Here is a 25,646-nt window from a genome sequence, read left to right on the forward strand (position 1 = left end):
GTACAGGAATGGTAGCTTTATTGGTTAGTGTCTGATGTTCTTCTGTACAGGAATGGTAGCTTTATTGATTGGTGGTCTATGATGTACTTCTGTACAAGATTGGTAGCTTTATTGATTGGTGGTCTATGATGAACTTCTGTACAGGATTGGTAGCTTTATTGGTTGTTGGTCTATGATGTACTTCTGTACAGGATTGGTAGCTTTATTGATTGGTGGTCTATGATGTACTTCTGTACAGGATTGGTAGCTTTATTAATTGGTACTGTATGATGTACTTTTGTACAGGAATGGTAGCTTTATTGTTTGTTCAGATTTTAAGGGTTGACAAAAAAAAAAGTAATAAAAAGACAGAAAATAATTTTATTATGGAAAACAAACAACAACCATGACAATTTTGATAAAAAGCAAAAGGATCACCTGAGCTTGCTATAATTTTTCTACAAAGACAAACCTCTTGGGGCATAAACTCAAGATTTTTAGAGATTTTGAAATTATTCTAAGCATAGAGAACTTCAAATCATGCTGATAATATCTTCAATTAACATTTTAAAACTATTGCTTTCACTAAAATCTCAAAATTGGTAAAATGATATACTTGTAGAAGCAACTTGTCATGCCGATTAGTTTTGCTTTTACATTTTAAACCTAGCATCTAGATGTTAAAGATTATAGTCAAAAACTCAAAAGAAAAGAAATAACTTTGTATTTATGCATCTGAATTACTTTTTTTAGATTTACCTTCCTCGGCAATACTCAAAGCCGATTTTAAATCAAAAATTACTTTCATTTCAGATGAAATATAATGAATCAGATATAGGGTCTTCAGATTTTTCTCAAAATTTTAAAGTTAAAATAACTTTGTCATGTTGATCATATTTTAAATTTATACATCATCTTTCAAAACAATGGCTAAGAACTGTTAAAAATAACATATAAAATCAACATTTTAGGGGCAATATAAAACTCCAAAAGAGAACAAGTTTAATTTCCAAGAATGAAAGGGTAGATAGACCTTTTTGTGCAGACATTTTGATTTTATAAGTTATCTAATTGCTATAATTTGGAGAAATTAGCCCATAACTGCAGTTAAACTAGGTTATTCTATCTTTAGTCATTGCAGCCATGTTAGTTAATCAGCTTTAGAGAAAATCACAAAGGTCATAATACACATCCTATACATGAAGCAGACATTTTTGATTTTTTAATTCATCAAGTGGTTTCAGAGGAGAAAGTTTTGAAAGAATAATGACAGATAAGGGACAACAGATGCACAGTGTTGGCTATAGCTTACTTGTGTAGAAGGTCAGGCGAGCTAAAAAAATATTACACAGGTTCATGAAGGTATGTGTAAAGTCTTCAGTAGAAAGTCATCAATTCTACATTATTCAATGTTTGATCAAATTCAGGGGGTTCACAAGTGTTATTAGTTCCACATGATTCCAAGTTCTTGCATTTTTTTCATTCTTTGTCGATTATCTTCTCTTTCCTGCAAATAAACATTAACATCAGATTTAAGAAAGAATAACTGCAATACAAAACATTGATCCAAGCATAATTTGATAGAATTGTTTCTTCTCCCTTTTTTACCCAAACTAAAAACAAGTTTTTGAGACACTTTATAAATAGTGTGCCACTAACATCCATAGTTCTGCCTTTGAAGAAGGTCCTTGAAGGAAGGACTTAAAAACTGGTGTGGCTATGTATCATCACCATCCGTATTTACTTGTGTGTTTTGGCCTCACCTACTTTTTATTTGTCAGAGTTTTTTCCCTACTGATACACATAATTTATTAGTTCAACAAATGAAAGCTTCATTTGAGCTATTGTGTTTACTCTGGCAGAAAGGATGCCTTTTGGGTAAGAAAACTGAGGTTATCAGGAATTGAATGGGATGTGTTGAATGGGTCAGAGCAAATAAGGAAAAATCTAGTTATGGCATACAGGTTGGGAAATGGCCAGGGGGGATGAACAGTTCAGTACACTTTATTTTATAGGAAATAATGACAAAACATCCAATACTTCACAACTTTACACAACTTCAGAATGATAATGTAATGTTTTGACTTTTGTTGTAAGAAATTGCTGAAAATAAACAATTACAATTTTACAATTTACTTTTTTTTTAACCCTTCAAGAAATGAAATTGCAAACAACACAGGGGTCCTATGGTAAATGCATTACAAATAATTGTGCTCTTGTGACCTGCAATCCTTTAAGGGGAGACAACAATTCCTGTAGTAGTATGGTTTTGATAGATAAAATATTTAAAATTGTTGTACATACATGAGTAAGTTCTGCCTGGAGAAGAAGTCGATGCTGTTTCTCCCCTGCTAAGATCTTTCTCTGGAAGCTCAATAATGATCTGAAACAAACAATTTTAGCTCTTATTAAATGGAACTATTAAAACATTAACTATGTCTTATTCCATAAAACAAACGATAATTTCAAAATGAACAAAATAGGACTATCCATAAGCCAACTACAATAAGACTGATCTCTAATTTTCCTATATAACAAAATATATTGCATTTTATAGAAAGCCAGTGAGGTCAAAGTTCTTAATTCGTAACTTGTAACTGTGTAATTTCTAAATTGTTAATTTGTAACTTGTAACTGTGTAATTTCTAAATTGTTAATTCGTAAATTGTAACTTGTGTGTCATATTCACCTTCATATCCCAATGTAGTTTAAAATTTATTAAGACACATGCTATCACAAAAAAGTGCACAGGTTATTTTAAGAAATAAATGATAAAAATCAATTTTTTATTATCATAGCAAAAAAAAAGTTTTATATTGATTTTTAAATATTTAGAAATGGCACTAGGCAATTATTTAATACTGTACGTATAATTTTTAAACATTTTCCAATGTTTAGAGAAAGATTTTTCAAAAAGTTTATCAATATATATATACAGTACAATGCTAAACAAAGAGACAAAATAACCAGCTTAAAAACAAATGATCCAAAAACTTTTTGGGATGAAATCAATATGACAATAAACTAGGACCTACTACTACCAAACAGGAAATAGACTGTGTAAACTTAGAAAATGGTAGTGTTTCATATAACCCAGATGACATCTTGAAAAAATGGAAGGAGGACTTTTCAGGGTTATTTAATGATACAGAATCAAATCAGGTTAGTGATGAATTTCTAGAAAGCACACGTAAACTTATACAGGAATGGGAAGAACAAATGGACAATTTAAAACCAGAAACAACCAATATACAAAATGAGCAAACACGAAATGAGAGTGAACTTATACTGAATTCTGATATAACTCTTAAGGAAGTCACAGATGCATTAAAAGATGCAAAGACAAATAAAGCAACGGGTATAGAAAACATACCAAATGAAGTTTTAAAATGTGAAAAGTTGCACAAATTATTATTGAAACTATTCCAGTTGTGCTTTGATCGAAACATTTTGCCAACTTAATGGGATTACAGTATTATCCATCCTATACTTAAAAAGGAAAAGACTATAGAGTGCCCCTTAATCATAGGTCAATTAGTTTAATGTCAACAGTAGCAAAACTCTTTAACTCTATTCTTAGTAGAAGGATAACAGAATATCTAGACTCAAACGAGTAACTCTGTGAGGAACAAAACGGCTTCCGAAAGCTAAGATCATGCATAGATCATATATATACTTTATATTCAATCTTACGAAGAAGAAAAGATGAAAAGTTGTCAACATTTCTATGTTTCATAGATTTTGCTAAGGCATTTGACTCTGTGAACCATGAGCTACTTTTTGCAAAGATCTTGAGCATTGGTATAACTGGAAAAATATACAAAGTCATAAAAACAATGTATAAAAACCTTCACAGTTGTGTAAAAGTTGAAAATATGGCTACTGATTTGTTTGCAGTGGAAAGAGGAGTAAGGCAAGGGGACAACTTAGCTCCCGTATTGTTTGCTATCTTTATCAATGACTTGGCACTTGACATTAATAATTTAAACTTGGGAATACAAATGTGTGATAACTCAAAATTAAGTGTGCTCATGTATGCTGATGATATTATTATACTTTCAGAAACAGAAAATGATATGCAGAATATGCTTGATACCTTGCACAGCTGGTCTGAAAAGTGGCAGTTGAAAATGAACATAGACAAAACAAAAATAATGCACTGTCGCAAAGCAAGTATGAAACCAACAGACAAAATGTTCAATATAGGCCATCAAACAATTGATTTGTGTAAGTCCTACAGGTATCTTGGATTTGAAATATGTGAAACAGTTGAATTTACTAAAGGAGTTAAGCTACTACATGAAGCTGGCAGTAGAGCTCTTGGTGCTATGATTTTAAAACATTTCAGTATAAAAGGACTAAGTTTTCCAGTTTACGAAAAAACTATATTATAATACATTTATCCCGGTGGCAGATTATGCCTCAGAAATTTGGGGGTTAAAAAAATATGACTTTGCTGATAAACTGCAATCTAGAGCTGCAAGGACATTTCTAGGCGTTGGTAAAAGAGCACCCATTCCATATTTAACAGGAGAAACATGCTGGATGGAAGTTCAACTCAGACACCATTTGAACATGATCAGACTATGGGCAAGAATAATTAACATGTCAAGCAATAGACTACCAAAGATTGCCTATCTAAGTGAAAAAGAAAAGAACAGGAGAAATAGTTGGGCTTTAGAAATTAAAACAATATTGGGTAAATGTGATCTTCTAAACCACTACAACATGAGTAGTTTACTCGGTATGAGTAACAAAAACTTTCTTGGTCTAGTTAAACATAGATTAACAACTATAGCAGCAGAAAACTGGAAAGCGGAATGTGCAGGAATGCCTAAATTAAGAACATATGTAAAAATAAAATCTGATTATTGCCAAGAACCAACACTTCTGAAAACATTATCAACAAAATAACGTGCTGTGCTTTCAAAACTGAGAAGTGGAACTTTTCCTATAGAAATTGAGAAAGGGAGATATAGGCAACTACCAGTAGAAAGAAGGATTTGCAAACTTTGTACCAAACAAGCAATAGAAGATGAGATTCATTTTGTAATTAAATGTCCAGCGTATGACCAAGAAAGACAAACGATGTTCAACATTGCCAATCAGAATCTTACCATTGACTTACAAGAACTAAGTGACGAAGAACAATTTAAAACCCTCTTGACATCGCCAGAATCAATATGTGCAGTTGCAAACAACTTAACAGTTTCCTTGGATGTTAGATCAGCAAAATATTAACAATATTAACTTACCTACTGTTACAGTTAAATTTTTTTACTATCAATAGACTGTTTGTATGAACCTTTATTTCAATTATAAATATATGTACTTCACACATTATATCTCTATTTTTTATAAAATATTCTTTATCACTATACTATATTTTCTATATTTATTTTATTTTTTGAAGAATAAAACTCTTTACAACTTTACATGATCATGATGATATATATTTATTCGAAAAGAAACAATAATTTTTAACAGACATAAATTCATATTACATTAATAAGATAAAAATTCTTTTCCAAGTTGAAATGTTTACTAGATGAGATAATACTTGAAAACCATCATATTGCTTTTTTTTTAAAAATATACATGTTTTGAGCTTGTAACTAAATAGAAAACTTAATTAGCATAGTAAGAAGGATAGCTTCAGAAAGATATGTATTTGTGTGCTCAGATAGACTGTAATACTACTATCCGTAAAATAATTCATTATTTTATCACTTGTATGATTTTTTTAATATTATTAGAATTTACTATTTTGCTTTTTGTCTAAACAATAGTACTTGGGACAGGGGAGATAATTAGTGTTGATTATCTCCCCTACACATGGACACAAACTCACTTAAGTAAATTTCATTATTATATTTAGAACAGGAAAGGTATATCTTGAAGAATAATAACTTGCTCATGCACCTAAAAGAGAAGCATATAAGGACACGAGTATATAAATAGTGTGGTGCACAGTGTATAGAACCAAAAGAAATTTTGAAAAACATAACGAATAATATTTATTTTTACAATATACAATGTGTTTGTTGTGCAAACATTAAAGGTAGTGAAATAGCCATAATGATGACATCTATTAATTTATAATATAAGTGCTTAGTAGAAATGCCATGCTATATTTATATCTTTTCTATTTTAAGTATCATATTACTTGGAAATATTGTAAACAGCATTTATAAGAAAAGTATTACTGTATTTATATAATATAAGTTGAGTGGCATATGATATCTATACCTTTTGTATTTTGATATTTCCTGGGCTATTTTCTTTATCACTAATTTGATTTTAAACATTATACACAGATGATGACAGAAAAATGCAACATAACAAACAAAAAAAGACAATATACATGTATCAAAATAACATTTCTCTGTGGCTAAGGGAAGCAACTCATATTGATATGTTACATACACTTTCATATGAAAAACATCCACTTTTTATCCTTTCATTTATGATATATACTGAAATTGATTTGATATTGATATTCGAAACAATTTGTGCATACAGCAGCTAGTACTGAACACATACCGAAAAATTTTATGCATACTTTAATTGAATTCATCATCTAAACTATTTTTGCTCTTGATTTTAAGGGAAGCAATTCCAGTTTAAAATGTTTTCAAATTATACATATTTATATTACAGATCTATTTTAAATGAGAATTTCACAATTAACATATTAAAACCACCACTTATGCAATGATGTAAAAGAACAAACACTAAAAAAGAGAGAAATATTTTTATAAAAACTTAAAACAACCTCAGATCTCAGAATGAATAATCGAGTTAATATATATTCTTTGTATGTTTATAATCTTGTATGAATATTGTTAGTGCTTCATAAGCCTCTAAAGGCTGGCTGATATGGTATACTATTGCTAATGTATTGAAATGAAATTGTAATTTCATGTATATTGTATCAGGTTGCACTTTAAATAAAATAAAATCTAAAATCTATAAGTGATAATATATATAATTTTGAAAAAGGGCAAGAACCTAAAAAAGTTATGCCTTAACTGTTACCATGGTTACCTTAACTAGATATGGTTGCACTTTTATCAATTCACTAAATGCAGCCAGTATACATGGTATATGTCAAATGAAACTGCTTCAGGATTTATACTTACACAAGGATAAAAAAGAGAGGAATAAGAACCGAATCAGAAGATAGCCATTGTAGGACCTCCTTTAATAAATCTAAGTTTAGTTGTCTTTTAAACTTTCCATAGGCCTCTGTTGGTTTCTTGTCACTGAATGGACCACAATATTTCCCAGGGATTGACGTCTGGCCAAGCTGTATAACATGGTGACTAAAAAGAGAATCATTCAATTAATATTAATTATTACAAAAATATAACCTAAACACACCAATCAAGATTCATTGTTTTGTATGACATTAGAGAAAATTCTTTACAATTTTATTTAACAAAGGCAACATAAAATATCCTCAGATGGGTGATAACATTTTGATAACCTAGCATTTCACAAAGTTCTAAAACTTTATCTTTGGTTTTCAATATAATCTGGCAAGAGTTTTCTACCATGTCATGTTTTGACACTGACTTATCAAATGAACTTTTATGAACATTTTTGACTTGGAATTTCTATTTGATCAACAATAATCTAGGTTTACTTCGTTTTACTGTTTCCAAGTCTGTAAAGCTTCAAAATCTTACTCTTTAACTTTTGACTAATTTCGAAACCCTAATTATTTTAACAATAATATCACAATTAACATTTTATATAAAAATAACTTCAAGTACTGAAAAAAATCAGACTAAACACATACAACTTTCCTTGCAAAACCTTCTTAAATGTTACAACAAAATATTTTCCGTGGTTTCGCTTGCTTTTTTTTAAGCTAATACTTTGTTTTGCATTATAGATAGCATTACTCTTTTTATCAAATATTTGATAAGAAATTATTGTTATTTCACTGGCAATAAAATCAAAAAGGCATTCGAAGAAATGACATTAGGCAGAAATTGACAAAGACAACCTTATTACATTTGATTGACGAAAACTCAATCTTTACTAAAATAGAATTTTGGAAGTCAGGCAATTAACATTTAATAAGAAATGTAAGCAAACATGTTTCTGTCTGTTAAAAGCTCAAAAGAGCTTACATTTTATGTCCTTGTTTTAATATTCTATGCTGAATCCAAATAAAACTTATTTATCGCCCTTCCCTACGCCTATGTCACCCTGCTCTGTGGCTCAGTAATTCTCTTATCAAGACTTCAAAACAAGACCAGGCATTGTCAGTGACGTCACAATGTGAGAGGAGAAGTTATCAGCGACGTCACAATGCGAGAAAAGATGTTCTCTACGCTCACTCGCCAAAAAGGTTCACATTGTGGCTCGCAGCGGATATTTTACGATATCAATGTGTAGAAAACCCGATAATCTATACTTATAATCTCCCTTACCTTCCAACAACTACAGATACAGGTGCTATTATTACTACCAGAGTAGTCAGCAGGAATCCCATAATGAATGCTGTGTTACGAGACTGGTTCCATCTTTTAATGGGGGGTTTACATGTATACTTAATTATGGCATAATTCAGGAAAAAGAAAACCAGGCTAGACAAGGCACCCAACAGTGGCATTAAAGGGCAGGCTATAGTTCCTACCTACAATGTAAGAAAACCAGTCTAGACAAGGCACCCAACAGTGGCATCAAAGGGCAGGCTATAGTTCCTACCTGTAATGTAAGAAAAACAGGCTATATAAGGCACCTTACAGTGGCATCAAAGGGCAGGCTATAGTTCCTACCTGTAATGTAAGAAAAACAGGCTATATAAGGCACCCAACAGTGGCATCAAAGGGCAGGCTATAGTTCCTACCTACAATGTAAGAAAACCAGGCTAGACAAGGCACCCAACAGTGGCATCAAAGGGCAGGCTATAGTTCCTACCTACAATGTAAGAAAAACAGGCTAGACAAGGCACCCAACAGTGGCATCAAAGGGCAGGCTATAGTTCCTACCTACAATGTAAGAAAACCAGGCTAGACAAGGCACCCAACAGTGGCATCAAAGGGCAGGCTATAGTTCCTACCTACAATGTAAGAAAACCAGGCTAGACAAGGCACCCAACAGTGGCATCAAAGGGCAGGCTATAGTTCCTACCTACAATGTAAGAAAAACAGGCTAGACAAGGCACCCAACAGTGGCATCAAAGGGCAGGCTATAGTTCCTACCTGTAATGTAAGAAAAACAGGCTATATAAGGCAATTATAAGTCCCCAATTACGGTAGAAAAATCAATAATAAAAAAAAAAAAATCTGGAAAATTTCCCGAAATTTTCATTGTACTAATGAACTCGAAATCGTTAACTTTTTTTTCAGATCTACTTCCTGTTCCAGTTTTCCCCGCATTTGCGCATATATCTGTCTTGTTTGCATGAGACTTTGAAATAAAAATTATATTTATCAGTCTAGTAAAATATAAGATTGGATCTCAATACAAATTCAAATTTAATAATTGTTTGATATGATAAAAACGTTACCTGATAAAAGCGTTTCTTTTGTTTACATCGAATATGACGTCATAACTTAAAGAACGTCACAGCTAATTTCCTAACAACAGAACCAAAATGCGGGAACGTTACGCACGGTATTTCGTTTTCTTTTATCAACATTTTGAATGAAAAAAATAATACATACAGACTTCGTCCCCATTCACAGGTTACGCCTGCCTCATATTAGACAAAAAGTTGTAAATTGGTCTGAAATTGTTAGTAAGGGCAGAGTTAAGAAGATTTTTTTTGTGGAAATTCGAAGGAGGTATATTTTGACAAAGCTAGCATTTTCAATTCATCAGATTTTGTATATCTGTTATGGATTTCAAACCATCAGACAACTTATGCATTAAATCCTTCTGTTCTATATTTAGCCATACAGCCATGTTTGTTGATACATGTAGTAACAAAGAAAACACCATTTCCATTCTCAATTATATACCTGTAACACCAGATACCCTCAGAAAGATTCAGTTTCAGTTTGTTTGAAATTTATCCAGTGTTTTCAGAGAAGTTTTTCTTCTTCTAAAAGTCTTATATATGAAGATGACAATAACACACTCAAATTTTATTTAGTCTAAAGGGAGAGGTAAGAGTAATACAGAATAATAATAAAAAAAATAATAACTATACCCAAACTAATCCCTGTCTGTAGATGAGAACCAGTACAGCTGCTGAAATATTAAACTCTGATTTCTCTTTGGTATATTTATACTTTGCTATACTCATCGCAGTACTAACGACAGCCTGAAAGTATACACAGGAACTACTGTACAAATACAAACAATTAATATAACAATAACTAACAAGAGCTCCAAAAACTTAAATTGCTCTCATTGGTTCTAAATGTGGAAGCATACTCATCTGGACAGTTATTTTTAAATTTCATTTCACTGCATCTGTTTTCACAATAAAATCCAAATATAATTTCCCTTTGTGTTTCAAAAAATATAAATTATTGTGCAATGTTTTTCTTATGTATGTGTTCTGTGTTTATTAAAGTATCTTTATGGGATTTAAAAGCTTTATGGGTTATAAAAGCTATGCTGATCAGCCCAGTATATCTTGTACTGTTTTGTTTCTTTAATGACTTAAAAATCTTTTGACTCAATCAAGCAATATTAAATTATACAAAAGTTACTTACATGCACAAGTGTATCCATGATAACCAGCTTGTAAAACTCCTGTCCAATCACAGTCCCTGTACACCCTCCTGTTAACTGGAAAATTAAAACATCAAAATATGCACTTAAAAAACATTTCATTGGTTTTTGAACATTTCAATCAATTCAATTTTTTTCACTATTTGCAGTTCGGCAACACTATTAAATTTGTAAATTCATTTTGCCTTACACAGAGCTCCAAAGTTTGGAACACTTTCATTCTGTAGGGTAGTGTGGGAATAATTTATGTTCCCTAAGTACGTAATCTTGATTCCTGTACGACTGACGGAGGGTAACCATCTTATTAGATTGTAATTTCCTAAATATTTTGTGAAGTATAAAATAAAACCTTTTCACCCGTTTGGTCAACATGTGTTGGAAATAACGATGCATACATTTTTTCCCCAATCACATAATGTTCTTTAAGATATGACTTACTTCAGTAGAGTTTTTGTAGAGTGTGACAATAAGAGCAAACAAGTTAGCCATGCCATTCTTAGGATAAAGATTCTTGACAGAGTTATACTCAGCTCTCTCCCCACTCACATAATGTTCTTTAAGATATGACTTACTTCAGTAGAGTTTTTGTAGAGTGTGACAATAAGAGCAAACAAGTTAGCCATTCTTAGGATAAAGATTCTCGACAGTGTAATACGCAGTTCTTTTTTGCCACTTGAATAGTGTTCTACATAACCTGGTAACTGAAATAAAAACATTTGTATGAGGCATTGTAATAAATGATGATTCCTTCTCCCATGCAATAATTAAAAAGAGACTGTTCCTTAATTAGATTCGTTAATAATATAATGAGAAGATGTGGTATTATTGCCAATGAGACAACTCTTAACAAGTGACAAACGGATGTAAAGTTTTAAAACAACTATATGTCAGAGCAGGGCTTCCAAAATTTTTCTGAGCCAGCCGGACATTTTATATCTGATCCGAAATTTTAATTCCTAAGACAAGATCACAAAAGGCAATTATGGTAATCAGATGGCCATCCCAATGATTGACATTAAATTAAAATCGATATTAAACTTTACTTTGATATGAATTTGATGTTCTGACATAAACTGTTAAAATTGGCATTGCATCATTCAAAGTGTGCACATCAGCGTGCTCATATCTGCATTAGACTCTTTATTTGTGCAAAATGAAGTTGTCTAGAACTTTATTTTCGTGTTGAAAGTCACATTTTTCAAAACCGGATGTTGACTTGACAATGGTAAAACATGGACCATAAACGGATACGTAAAATCCGTGTTCGTTAACATAGAACTACTGAGCGAAGAAGCTCTTTCCACGTTATTTCTTCAACAAAATACTTGAAATGAACGTTAGATACAGGTATCAATGATACTTTTAGCATTTTTGAAGAAATGTAGGATGCATAATTGAATTTCCTACCTGTGCACATGCGCACACATGTTCTTGTTCATACAACGTAGTGCTGACGATTTTTCATTTAAAACGTTTTTAAATGATTTATCAAATCATGTTTATAAATGAATTTATTATATATTTTAAATCAGTTAGATACAAGCTGCTGAAATGTACGAAAATAATTGGGAATGGACCGATTAATTTATACGATGTCCGGTACTAACTGAAAATAGTTTACCTGTCACCTGAACAGGTAGTTTTCAGCTGTCCAACAACTAATTAGCCTTGATTATAATTAGAAAGTATTGAAGTAGGGGTTGTTTTGATAGTAATTAATCATCATGTCACTTTTATGACCGGAAATGTATGGCTATTAAAGGAAAAATGTTGGGTCAAAAAGATTGTGAATTTATATTTTAAAATGACCGAAAAAGCCTTTGAAACTAAAAAGTATATGACCGTTTCATGCTTTGCCCAGCCGGTCTTTTACCGGACATTATAAAAATGACCGGCATATATGACCGTTTTGGAAGCCTTGTGTCAGAGTACAGCCTTCAGCAATGAGCATAACCTTTACTGTATAGTAAGCTTTAAAGTCTTTGGAATGTCAAATGTAAAACATTTTGATCAAGATAACTAATGATCTATGTACAAAAAAAAATAGGTGGAAATTACAAATATGAAATTGCAACAAATTACAACCACTGAATTACAGGCTCCTGGTGGCATGGCTAATAGAGGTCAAGCAGTCATATTACAATGGCAAACAATTCTAAAAGGAAATTGAGGATTTTCATCTGATTTACAGAATGTTAAAATAAGAATCAATACCATAGAAACAATCAGTGGTATAATGATGTTGATCAAACTGAAGATTATAGATGGTAGGTACACGCTCAGGAAATTTTTACTGTCAGAAAACTTCTCATACAAGACCAACCAAACAATGGTAGCACATCCTCCACCAATCAGAATACTGAAAAATATACATAAAATGTCACATGGCAGATACAGTCAGGAAATCTTTACTGTCAGAAAACTTCTCATAAAAGACCAACCAAACAATGGTAGCACATCCTTCTCCAATCACAATACTGCAAAAATATAGATAAAATGTCACATGGGAGATAAGTAAACGGGAAATCTTTAAAGTCAGAATACATCAATAAATCATACTTAACTCAAATCTATGTGGCAAAAAAAATTAAAGATTTTTCTTTTTACCTTAAAACTTACCAAATAGTTCATACAATGTCAATTGAACATGCCTTGAACATTAAACATACCATTTTCTTATATAAACATGCTTATTTAATACAACATCTTTTTCAATATCAGTTAAGAAAACATTTAATCCACAATTTTCTTATTTACAGTTGAAAATTTCCAAATTTAAACTTTTGATCAAATCATACTTCAAACAAAATGGAAATTTCAATGTTACTTGAGAATTACTTTAATTTATACTGAGGCTTAATCTTCTGGTTGTAAATAGATGCACTGATGTAAATATTAAATTTTAATGATATGTGTAAAAGGAGGCAAAGATACCATACAGATCTACAAACTCATTGAACAAAAACAAACTAACAGTGTAACGGAAAAACTTAAAAACATGGAAAAGACAAACAACAGTACACACAAAACACAAAACTGAAACTGAGCAATATGAATGAACATAAAGTTTAAAACTAATTCATACTATCAATCATGTTAAAAAGATGTTTCCCATTATAAAAAAAAGAGGTTGTGACTAAAGTTAAAAGCAATGGCCAGTTCAATTTAATTTTCAATTCAGATAGGAGAAAAATATCAGTTTTAAAGGGGCACTAGCTATCAAATTTATGGTCACCGATTTGACTCAAATTCTCATATTTCATTTATAACAATGTAAAACATTTATCCAAACTATCAAAAGTCTAAAATATACAGTTTACAGAGCATGTGGTAGATAATATATAGGTTCGTTTCGTGTGTATTTTAGTCCAGACGCCATCTAATTAACTATCGATTTGACCTCACATGACCATATAAGCGATGAAAACATAAATAAAGATATGAATAGATTAAACCAACACGTGCAATTGGATTTTTATAGGTCTGTTTGATTTTATTTTATAGATTAAAAATAGATGTTTCTCATTGTTTTTAACTGTATAAGAATGATTTTATGTGCATCAAATTAGTAATCAAATGATTTACCATAGTTTCACTTTCATTGTTGACATTCTTTTTCTTTAAATAACCAGTACACTTACAATGCATGCGTTGTCAATCTTTAGCTAGGGGTTAAATTGAAGTTCACATGAATACGTATTTAAAGAGGTCGACTCATTCACTTGCAAGTGAATTACTAATTATCAATGTTTCTTAGCGTAATTTGACGAAATTGAACCTTTTTGGCTGCAAAAAGCAAATTGTTATTTCACTATTTCACTTTCATTATTGATTGAACAGAAAAAAATCAAACTTTAGATTTTTTATATATCTCGTAGCTAGTGCCCCTTTAAGGAGGTAAACCTAGGTTAAGGAAAATAACTCTTAATATCATCAGTTCATTTGTGTCAACCATTTTCATTATCATATATTATTCTAAGATTCTAGGTTACATAAATTATTTCCAAATGCTTAAAACATATTAATTAAATTTTACAAACGCATACTGTGAAAGTACTTTAATTCATGGGTATCAATTTTCGTGGTTTGAGCAATGTTTACATGTTCATGGGTTTTTAAATTCGTGGATTTTAGTTTTCTAAAAAAAATAATTAAAAATTAAAGCCTTTAAAAACGAAGGTTACAAATAGTCTGGATTGAGGAAATTGCAAAGTAAACATAGACCCTTGTAAATCGTAGTGACAACACTTATTAACCCAAGATAAAGTGATCAACAGATTTAATATCATCAAAGGTGTTAATTAGGCCATAAACATGTCACCTAAAGAAATCAGTATCATAAACAAATGCTATAAACGTATCTATAATTGTCAAATAATTCTTATAAAAATCAAGCCCAGCATGAAATTATTATTTCCCATATGTACGAGAACTATGAGGATATAAAATGAACACTTTATCATACTTGCATATCAATACCGGAAATCTGACTTTCATCGAAAAAAACTTTTTTTATGAAAATAAAAAGATCAAAAGTTGAACAGTTTAGATTATTAAAGATTAAATGGGTATAATTCTGCATGCAGTTGTAGTTCTGTGAGTGCTATTAAAGTATTCTCTGATTCAAACCCGATAACAATATTTTTTATGTAACAAAACAGTAACTTAGAAGTCAAACAAATAATGAACAAATAAACATTATTTTACATGGTTATTCCCCAGGCAAGAATTCTACTAATAATGATTGTATATGTTTCTCTCCTGTTTCTTCTTTTAGATTTGGCTGTAGCTTTGTCTTCTGATATATTATCCTGATCAGCAAAACATAAATATCTTAATGCAGTTATTATATGTACATAAAATATAATGAGCATAGGGCAATTTTTAGACCCCCAAAAAAATATTTTATTTTTATATTTGTAATTCTTACAAAATTGAAAAAAACTAAATGAATATGATTGTCTCCCCTTCTATCAACCCAACCACAATCAATCATGTAGCAGCAGTCCTTTGAACAATTCAGCTGACAATGTCACAGAAACGAAAGTTTTTTTTCCCATGAAACAAATTGTAAGGTGTTAAACCAAACACTTTATTTTGGCTGTAATTGCTGCCCATAAAATTTGAAAGAGTTATTGAGGTCTAAAAATAGCACGGTAGACTAAACCTAAGGGTTGATGATGACAAATCAAGGATGGCTATGCCTTCCTTTCTCAACATAATTATGTTGAAGGCTTGACAAAATATATAAAACAATGTAAACGTAAAACAATTACATTTTCAAGTGTTATTTAAAATTCTATAGTTGTGCATATCAATGTTCTATGAATGTGTTTTGTTTACTTGCTTACCTTGAGAACACTAGCTATCCCCACACTCAGATTATTTGAGGCATCTACAGATGTAACACCATGATCCCAGGAAGAAAATATTATCGATGAAAACTTAAATCTTGAAGAAAATGTAGCTGACTTTGGTCTATCAGAGCCACCTAAACTAATAAAAAATTATTATGGAATCAAAAAATCTAAACAAAAAAAACAATCAACAACAAAAAAACTGAATAACACATGAACATGCAAAGTGCAAGAGCTAAATATCAGTGCTGTTTGGTCACAAGCTAAAAACATTCATTGTATGAATTCTTCAATTAAGTATTATTTTACTATGAAGCATATTGTTTTACCCCAGTCTGTCCGTCCATCCCATTATGGGTATATAATAATTCAAAATATTCCTCCTAAAGTTTGAATCCTAGAAAGTTTTCACTGGGCAGTCTGTATGTACATGTATTATAGGTGTGCATGTGGTCAGGGTTTTGATTTTTATTCATATATGCCCTTTTGGAAGATAGTTGAACTTTGTCATTTTTTGGAGTATTTAATTGCATTAGAGGAGCATTTCCACTTTGCTGGCGGTTTGTACATATATTGAAGGTATGCATGTGGTAGGGTTTTGATTTTTATTAGTATTTTCTCTTTTGGGAGATAGTTGAACTTTGTAACTGTTGGGATGAAAGCAGTTAAATGTTGTAGTTCCTGATAAATCCTCCTGCAGTTTGATTGCTATGAAGTTTTCACTTTGCTGGCTGTTGTACATATTTTAGGATTGCATCTTGGGGGGAATCGATTCTGTCTCCCAGACAAAACAATATCTCAATCTGTCAGATCAACCCTAATTATTGAGCAGAAATACCATTTGTACGAAGATGAACAACTTTCAGTTTGAAGGAGTTATCTCACCTTTATATTTTAGAATATCTTACTTATTTAGAATAACAAACAGACTGCCAAAGTATGTCAACAGGATCATCATTAAAAAGGCCAGTGCAATGTGATATACTCCATCAATGACCTCTGGATAACCTCCATAAAACAGCCAGCTCTCCCTAACAGCTCCCTACAAATATACAACATACATGTCATCAATGACCTCTGGATAACCTCCATAAAACAGCCAGCTCTCCCTAACAGCTCCCTACAAATATACAACATACACTCCATCAATGACCTCTGGATAACCTCCATAAAACAGCCAGCTCTCCCTAACAGCTCCCTACAAATATACAACATACACTCCATCAATAACCTCTGGATAACCTCCATAAAACAGCCAGCTCTCCCTAACAGCTCCCTACAAATATACAACATACACTCCATCAATGACCTCTGGATAACCTCCATAAAACAGCCAGCTCTCCCTAACAGCTCCCTACAAATATACAACATAAATGTCATCAATGACCTCTGGATAACCTCCATAAAACAGCCAGCTCTCCCTAACAGCTCCCTACAAATATACAACATACACTCCATCAATGACCTCTGGATAACCTCCATAAAATAGCCAGCTCTCTCTAACAGCTCCCTACAAATATACAACATAAATGTCATCAATGACCTCTGGATAACCTCCATAAAACAGCCAGCTCTCCCTAACAGCTCCCTACAAATATACAACATACACTCCATCAATGACCTCTGGATAACCTCCATAAAACAGCCAGCTCTCTCTAACAGCTCCCTACAAATATACAACATAAATGTCATCAATGACCTCTGGATAACCTCCATAAAACTGCCAGCTCTCCCTAACAGCTCCCTACAAATATACAACATACATGTCATTAATGACTTCTGGATAACCTCCATAAAACTGCCAGCTCTCCCTAACAGCTCCCTACAAATATACAACATACATGTCATCAATGACTTCTGGATAACCTCCATAAAACTGCCAGCTCCCTACAAATATACAACATACATGTCATCAATGACTTCTGGATAACCTCCATAAAACAGCCAGCTCTCCCTAACAGCTCCCTACAAATAATATACAACATAAATGTCATCAATGACCTCTGGATAACCTCCATAAAACAGCCAGCTCTCCCTAACAGCTCCCTACAAATATACAACATACATGTCATCAATGACCTCTGGATAACCTCCATAAAACAGCCAGCTCTCCCTAACAGCTCCCTACAAATATACAACATACATGTCATCAATGACCTCTGGATAACCTCCATAAAACAGTCAGCTCTCCCTAACAGCTCCCTACAAATATACAACATACATGTCATCAATGACCTCTGGATAACCTCCATAAAACAATCAGCTCTCTCTAACAGCTCCCTACAAATATACAACATACATGTCATCAATGACCTCTGATTGAAATCTATAATACAGCCAGCTCTCCCTACAAATATACATGACATCAGACTCGGACTTCTCTTGAACTGAATTTTAATGTGCGTATTGTTATGCGTTTATTTTTCTACATTGGTTAGAGGTATAGGGGGAGGGTTGAGATCTCACAAACATGTTTAACCGCGCCGCATTTTTGCGCCTGTCCCAAGTCAGGAGCCTCTGGCCTTTGTTAGTCTTATATTATTTTTTTATTAGTTTCTTGTGTACAATTTGGGCGTTCATTATCACTGAACTAGTATATATTTGTTTAGGGGCCAGCTGAAGGACGCCTCCGGGTGCGGGAATTTCGTGCTACATTGAAGACCTGTTGGTGACCTTCTGCTGTTGTTTTTTTATTTGGTCGGGTTGTTGTCTCTTTGACACATTCCCCATTTCCATTCTCAATTTTATGCCATCTACAAGGTCATTCTATTTATGATTTCTCTCTAGAACATAACAAATATCAAGAGTACATAGTAAAATCAAGGGGAATAACAATGCTCACCAGTAACAGGATAACATTATTTATTTATGGTATTTTGAATTCCGCAGAAAATTGATCCTAGGGGTAAAAAAATCCCTATGGTCAATTTTTTATATTTCAGGGAGTTCAAAATACCATATGACACCAGAATTTAAATTTTGGCAATTGAAGCAGATTGCCAAACACTGTAAAAAAAACTGTGAGCTACTGCTCACTGATGATACCCCCGCCGCAAGTTGATAATATTAATAGTGTAAAAATATGCAAGTGTTCGGTAAACAGGAAGTTGTCGAGTGATGAATCTGAAAACGCATCATACATTATAGCTGACTTATATAAATCCTGAAACCAAATTTCAGAAATCCTGGTATTGTAGTTCCTAAGAAAAATGTGACGAAAATTTTCAACTTGGCTATCATGTGTAAAATCATACAAGTGTTCGGTAAAACATGTAAAAAGGAAGTTGTCAAGTGATCAATCTGAAAACGCATCACAGGGTATAGCTGACTTAGATAAACCCTGATACCAAATTTCAGAAATCCTATTTTGTAGTTCCTGAGATAAATGCGACGAAAAATATTCATGGGACTGACTGACTGACGGACGGACGGACAGACAGAGGTAAAACAGTAAACCCCCCTTTTTTAAAGCGGGGGGTATAATTATGATTAACTGATATATAAACAGTTCAATTGTATCTATAGTTACCTCTCCATCAATGAAGTTCATCCATTCTAGTTCTTGTGAGATGTTGTTGTAGTTAAATGTTACAGCTGTTGGTATGACAACCACTGACAACCAGAACAATGACAGGAACAAGTTCAACAGGATAACCCATCTAACAAACACAAATAATGAACCAATACTAGAACCAAAATTACCTACAAAAAAATAGCAGCTGATCATCCTAGGTAACTATTGCAGGACAATTACTGTAAATTGAGAAATTATTGTGTGCATCTATTATTGCGATTTTGTCATTTTAGATTAAAAAGTTATTTTTATCTTTGCAATATTCAGAAAATTCTGTTTGATTCATATAAAGAATTTTAAAATGTGAGTTTAAATTATTGCCATTATAGCTACAGTTACCTACAGTTATGTCAATTGGTCATTTAATGTCCAGTGGGAGATATACATTTATGTCAATTGGTCATTTAATGTCCAGTGGGAGATATACATTTATGTCAATTGGTCATTTAATGTCCAGTGGGAGATATACAGTTATGTCAATTGGTCATTTAATGTCCAGTGGGAGATATACATTTATGTCAATTGGTCATTTAATGTCCAGTGGGAGATATACAGTTATGTCAATTGGTCATTTAATGTCCAGTGGGAGATATACAGTTAAGTCATTTGGTCATTTAATGTCCAGTGGGAGATATACAGTTATATCAAGACAAAGAACATGATATGACTTTGCTTTGTACTGGACTAACATGCTGTATCAGATTATCAACATAATAGACTTGCTTGTTCAAAAGGTAACAGTATGAATAAGGATACTTTTGTCAACCGATCACAACACGTTATTCTGCCTCTGAGCTGACCTTTCTCTCAGTCCTAAAAGTTACATCATTAATATCCAAGAAGGTAGTTATAATTTCCTAGTCGTTGCTTTTATCTTTCCAGGGTAAAATTATCCTCCATTTATCTTATAAAATATTGACATGGAGATATGGTATTTTTACTGATGAGACAACTATCCACCAGAGTTCAAATGACAAAGATTCTAGCAATACTTAACTATAGTTTATAGTCTGGCCTACAACATCTAGCAAAATCTCATTAATTAACTTAAACAATAACAGAGAAAATTTCAAATTCATCCATTCAAAATATTTTTATTCATGAAAAATAACCATGAATATTGACTGGATAAAATTTATTAACTTATTAATAGATCTTTTGGCATGTTTGGTATTATTTATGGTTCCATGCTCATTCAAACTTACTTTCTATGTACTTGATATAAGACTTGAAGATAGGATTTTCTGTACCTTTAATTTTCCACCGTCTATACCATACCTTTAAATAAACATGTAAGTAAGTTGTACCAAACTCTTTTATATACTGTTTAGATGTCTGAAATATCATCTCATTTTCTATTATTGTTTTGGGAAAATCAGGAATATGGCATTTGTTTTTCACTTGCTGATTTGTTCCATTCATCCATTAAAGGGGCACTATCTACCAGATATATAAAATATCTAATTTATATTTTGTTTGGCTCAGTCATTAATTAAATGCAAATAGTGAAATAATAATTTGCTTTTAGCAGCCAGAATGGTTTAATTTAGTCAAAATAAGCTGATAAACATTGATTACCACAGAGCCAAGACAAATTACCTTGATGTCATGTTTAAGTAGCTGGTAGACAGTCATCTTGGCTCTGATGTTAGTATTCTTTCTTGGTGAGTACCTGTTATAAAAGCCATTATATGCTAAATAGTCCTAATGAGTTATATTAGCACTGTGAGGTATTACTGATAAAAATTCCTGTCCTCACATGAACAAATATTACATATCAAACATACATCACAACTGAACTAAGTATCGACTTGTTAACTTCAAAATGCAAACTTCGTTTAATCGGACTCTGCATCCACAAACATACATCACATGCATTTATAAGCAATCAAATGAACATGGAGGTTATGAAGGCACATTCAAAATTCTCCATCAACCAGCATATATACTTCTTTCAATATAATACCTTCTATTTACTTCTATTTAGCTTTGTATCACATAAATGTATCAATTTTAATCTTTAATTGTCAATGCACCATAGAAATAGAAATCACTAAATTGACCATGATAAAACACTGAATACAGAACACTGTATGTGTATGCAGTCATTCTAATGTAATGGGCTATTCTGTGTGTTTTAATATCTACTTTTTAACATAGATCTATGACTAAAGTTTCAATTTACTTTACTGAATACTGTATTTATTTATTTTGAGATGTAACTGCATCTATTCTTTACTGTATACTACAATACTACTACTGAGATCATAGACATGATAAATGTGGAATACCATTGGAATAATTTGAAATTTAACTTTATATTTTTCTAGTGACTTTAATACAGAGATTTACTTCCATCTTTTCTCCAGTATATATAATATCTTCAATATTACTTACATCTTTTCTCCGGTATGTAGAATATCTTCAATATTACTTACATCTTTTCTCCAGTATGTAGAATATCTTCAATATTACTTACATCTTTTCTCCAGTATGTAGAATATCTTCAATATAACTTACATCTTTTCTCCAGTATATATAATATCTTCAATATTACTTACATCTTTTCTCCAGTATGTAGAATATCTTCAATATTACTTACATCTTTTCTCCGGTATGTAGAATATCTATAATATTACTTACATCTTTTCTCCAGTATGTATAATATCTTCAATATTACTTACATCTTTTCTCCAGTATATATAATATCTATAATATTACTTACATCTTTTCTCCAGTATATAGAATATCTTCAATATTACTTACATCTTTTCTCCGGTATGTAGAATATCTATAATATTACTTACATCTTTTCTCCAGTATGTAATATATCTTCAATATTACTTACATCTTTTCTCCGGTATGTAGAATATCTATAATATTACTTACATCTTTTCTCCAGTATGTATAATATCTTCAATATAACTTACATCTTTTCTCCGGTATGTAGAATATCTATAATATTACTTACATCTTTTCTCCAGTATGTATAATATCTTCAATATTACTTACATCTTTTCTCCAGTATGTATAATATCTTCAATATTACTTACATCTTTTCTCCGGTATGTATAATATCTATAATATTACTTACATCTTTTCTCCAGTATGTATAATATCTTCAATATAACTTACATCTTTTCTCCGGTATGTAGAATATCTATAATATTACTTACATCTTTTCTCCAGTATGTATAATATCTTCAATATTACTTACATCTTTTCTCCAGTATATATAATATCTTCAATATTACTTACATCTTTTCTCCAGTATGTATAATATCTTCAATATAACTTACATCTTTTCTCGGGTATGTAGAATATCTATAATATTACTTACATCTTTTCTCCAGTATGTATAATATCTTCAATATAACTTACATCTTTTCTCGGGTATGTAGAATATCTATAATATTACTTACATCTTTTCTCCAGTATATAGAATATCTTCAATATTACTTACATCTTTTCTCCGGTATGTAGAATATCTATAATATTACTTACATCTTTTCTCCAGTATGTAGAATATCTTCAATATTACTTACATCTTTTCTCCGGTATGTATAATATCTATAATATTACTTACATCTTTTCTCCAGTATGTAGAATATCTTCAATATACATGTCAACCAATCCATCATGATGAGAGAATTCACGGTCATTCTGACGTGAAATACCACGACTTTTCCAATTTACTGCAGACCCTGATAAAACTGTTTTAGTCAGACTCTGGGACATGGAACGATGTCTGTCCAGTTTAAAAGACACCTGTAAACAAATGTCACATGCTAATAACAGTAGGTAAATAATAACTGATAGCAAAATCAAAAGCTCAAACACATCAAACAAATTAAATGTAAAACAATTGTCATATTCCTGACGGTGCAATTTTTTCCTTTTGTAGAAAATGGTGAATTAAACCTGGTTTTCTAGCGAGTTAAACCTCTCACTTGCATGAATCTCAAACAATTCCATTATCATGATTATATTGACAATGTGTGAGCAAAACAAACAGACATAATAGGTAAATTTTGTTTTATTCTGATTTTTTATGGTACCAATCTTTTTTTCTCTGTCCATAAAGTTCATATCAATGATTTTGAATGACCCCTGAGAGACTTACATGTGATCCAATGGTGGTATGTTTTCTCATAGTAAGCATCATGCTGATTTGACAAAACTCTATGTATACCATAAAATCCCTGCTAAACTTTTACATCATTTAATTTGGAATCTAGTGTTCAGTTTTAATGGCAGTCATACCACATCTCTCTACATTCATACTGAACTTTAAATGACCTTACAATTTTTGCAAAATAACTTCAAGGTGATTTGTTTCTTTTGTTATGTTCAGAATCAATTCTGACCTTCAAGGGAAATCCAAGGTATGACTGTCTATGATAATGATGATGCACCACTCTTTGACTTCCATTGATTATTTCTGCCATACTCACTGGTTTTTTTTTTATTGTTTTCTCTTTGACACATTCCCCATTTCTTATCTCAATTTAATCATCATCAAATTATGATTACCTCAAAAATTTTGACAGGTAACAAGGCATTACTAGAAAAGTGTAAATTCTGCACTTTTGTTGTATTTTGTCATGCTCACCTAGCTTCAAACATTTCAAATAACCTTACCATTCTCAAAGGACTTTATGGAGTCAGAAGTGGCATTTTAGTTGATTGTTGCAGAGTTCTGTAATTATAACCTCAAATGACTTACCGGTGAAATGGCTTCACTTCTTGGCTTCTGTCGATTGTTGCTGTACTCTGCATACATGATGTGTCTTTATCTGTCATACCTACTCAAAATGTCAATTATATATCTATTAAAAAGAGGACATGGAGAATGCACAATTTGGGGCAAATTAACTTGGCCCTCAAATTTAAATGTAATTTGAACATCCTACAAAGTGAAGATAACCATGAGGAAATTATGTGCTTGAACTTTTAAAAGATGTTGCTAGTTTAATATTGAAAACATTCATCAGGTTTATGACCAGAAACAGTATTTTTAATTTATATTTCACTTATATCAATTTATATTTCGACGAAACAAACATTTAGTGTAAACATGGTAAATGGACACAGTTAATTTTAAATAATTTAAAAAAATATGTTTATATGTATATATATTTTGTCCTAAAACTCTCTGATAAATCTTTAAAAGATGCAAATGCTTTAATGTTTCATGTTTATTTCTGTGAATCTCATTTTATGTTTGAATATGTAGTGAGACTATAATAAAACATTGATTCTACTGATTAACTAATGACCAGCATATTTAAACTTTGGTGTATGTGAGATTTCATAAGGATCAAACTGTTGCAATTATGTACAGGAGCAGTCATAATTTTGTGCAAAACAGGAAGATTTATAGATAGATAGATGGCCCTTTACTGGGTTTGTATATAGTCTATATTATATATATATAGCTATATACGATATGCAGTGGTATTAAATAGGGGTACCTTCATGATGAAAAAGAGTTAAAAAAGTCGCTGAATGACACTAACAGTAATTTTAACCACTTTGACACTTAAGGAAATTGAAAATGACCGTTTGAGGTCTGACAGTAAAAGGCATTTCTACCCTCACCTATATATACTATTTTTTATAGTAAGAGAAAGAGCTATCTATAGCAAAGCCAAATAAATTTAACCCAAAGAGTGCAAATAGTTCTGTTGTAGACATTTTTCATCTCTTTCTCTCAGCATGCTTCTACAGTGTGTACTTCACAATGTGCTTATGCCTCTATAATACATGTTTTGAATACGTTTTACCTATTTTCCTAAAAAAGAAATTTTGCAAGATTGAATTTCCCACCACATAGCTAAAATATTCATACAAATATCACTCCACAGTACTTCACCCACAGAACCTTTATTAAATTCAATTAGACACTGTATAACATATAAGTCAAATGAACTTCTTTAATCTGTATTTGAGTACATATTCAAAAACTCATAGCTCTATCTGGGGTATTTTTTACCAAATCCCTATCAGATAGGGAGAAAATAAAGTGATTCTTA

The 25,646-nt window shown here is 31.7% G+C and overlaps 1 protein-coding gene across 2 annotated transcripts; it reads right to left on the bottom strand.

The window, feature by feature from the left end:
- Positions 1-346: 346 nt before the first annotated feature.
- LOC134706222 (transmembrane channel-like protein 1) lies at positions 347-25,545 on the bottom strand. 2 transcript variants are annotated; one of them, XM_063564963.1, is made up of 17 exons: positions 25,398-25,545; positions 24,338-24,416; positions 23,198-23,379; positions 21,211-21,283; positions 20,817-20,889; positions 19,567-19,739; positions 16,946-17,079; positions 16,032-16,176; positions 15,388-15,491; positions 12,895-13,039; positions 11,253-11,381; positions 10,663-10,737; positions 10,151-10,264; positions 8,424-8,629; positions 7,122-7,304; positions 2,284-2,362; positions 347-1,486 (listed from the first exon to the last, which is right to left on the bottom strand). In XM_063564963.1, exons 2-17 carry the CDS (start codon positions 24,392-24,394, stop codon positions 1,424-1,426), a joined length of 1,935 nt encoding a protein of 644 aa, XP_063421033.1. In that variant the 5' UTR covers positions 24,395-24,416; positions 25,398-25,545; the 3' UTR covers positions 347-1,423. The 2 variants fall into 2 exon arrangements, with proteins under 2 accessions (XP_063421033.1, XP_063421034.1); XM_063564964.1 differs by lacking the exons at positions 23,198-23,379; positions 24,338-24,416; positions 25,398-25,545 and adding an exon at positions 22,009-22,285.
- Positions 25,546-25,646: the final 101 nt, after the last annotated feature.

The sequence above is a fragment of the Mytilus trossulus genome, chromosome 2 (genome assembly GCF_036588685.1).
Source record: "Mytilus trossulus isolate FHL-02 chromosome 2, PNRI_Mtr1.1.1.hap1, whole genome shotgun sequence".
Lineage (NCBI taxonomy): Eukaryota > Metazoa > Mollusca > Bivalvia > Mytilida > Mytilidae > Mytilus > Mytilus trossulus.

Excerpts from the sequence above, each read along its gene's own strand:
- LOC134706222 (XM_063564963.1), bottom strand. The coding sequence starts at position 24,394 with ATGTATGCAGAGTACAGCAACAATCGACAGAAGCCAAGAAGTGAAGCC. Across the intron at positions 23,380-24,337 it reads GAAGTGAAGCCATTTCACCG|GTGTCTTTTAAACTGGACAG; the intron begins GTAAGTCATTTG and ends ATTTGTTTACAG. Across the intron at positions 10,738-11,252 it reads TCTACAAAAACTCTACTGAA|TTAACAGGAGGGTGTACAGG; the intron begins GTAAGTCATATC and ends TTAATTTTCCAG.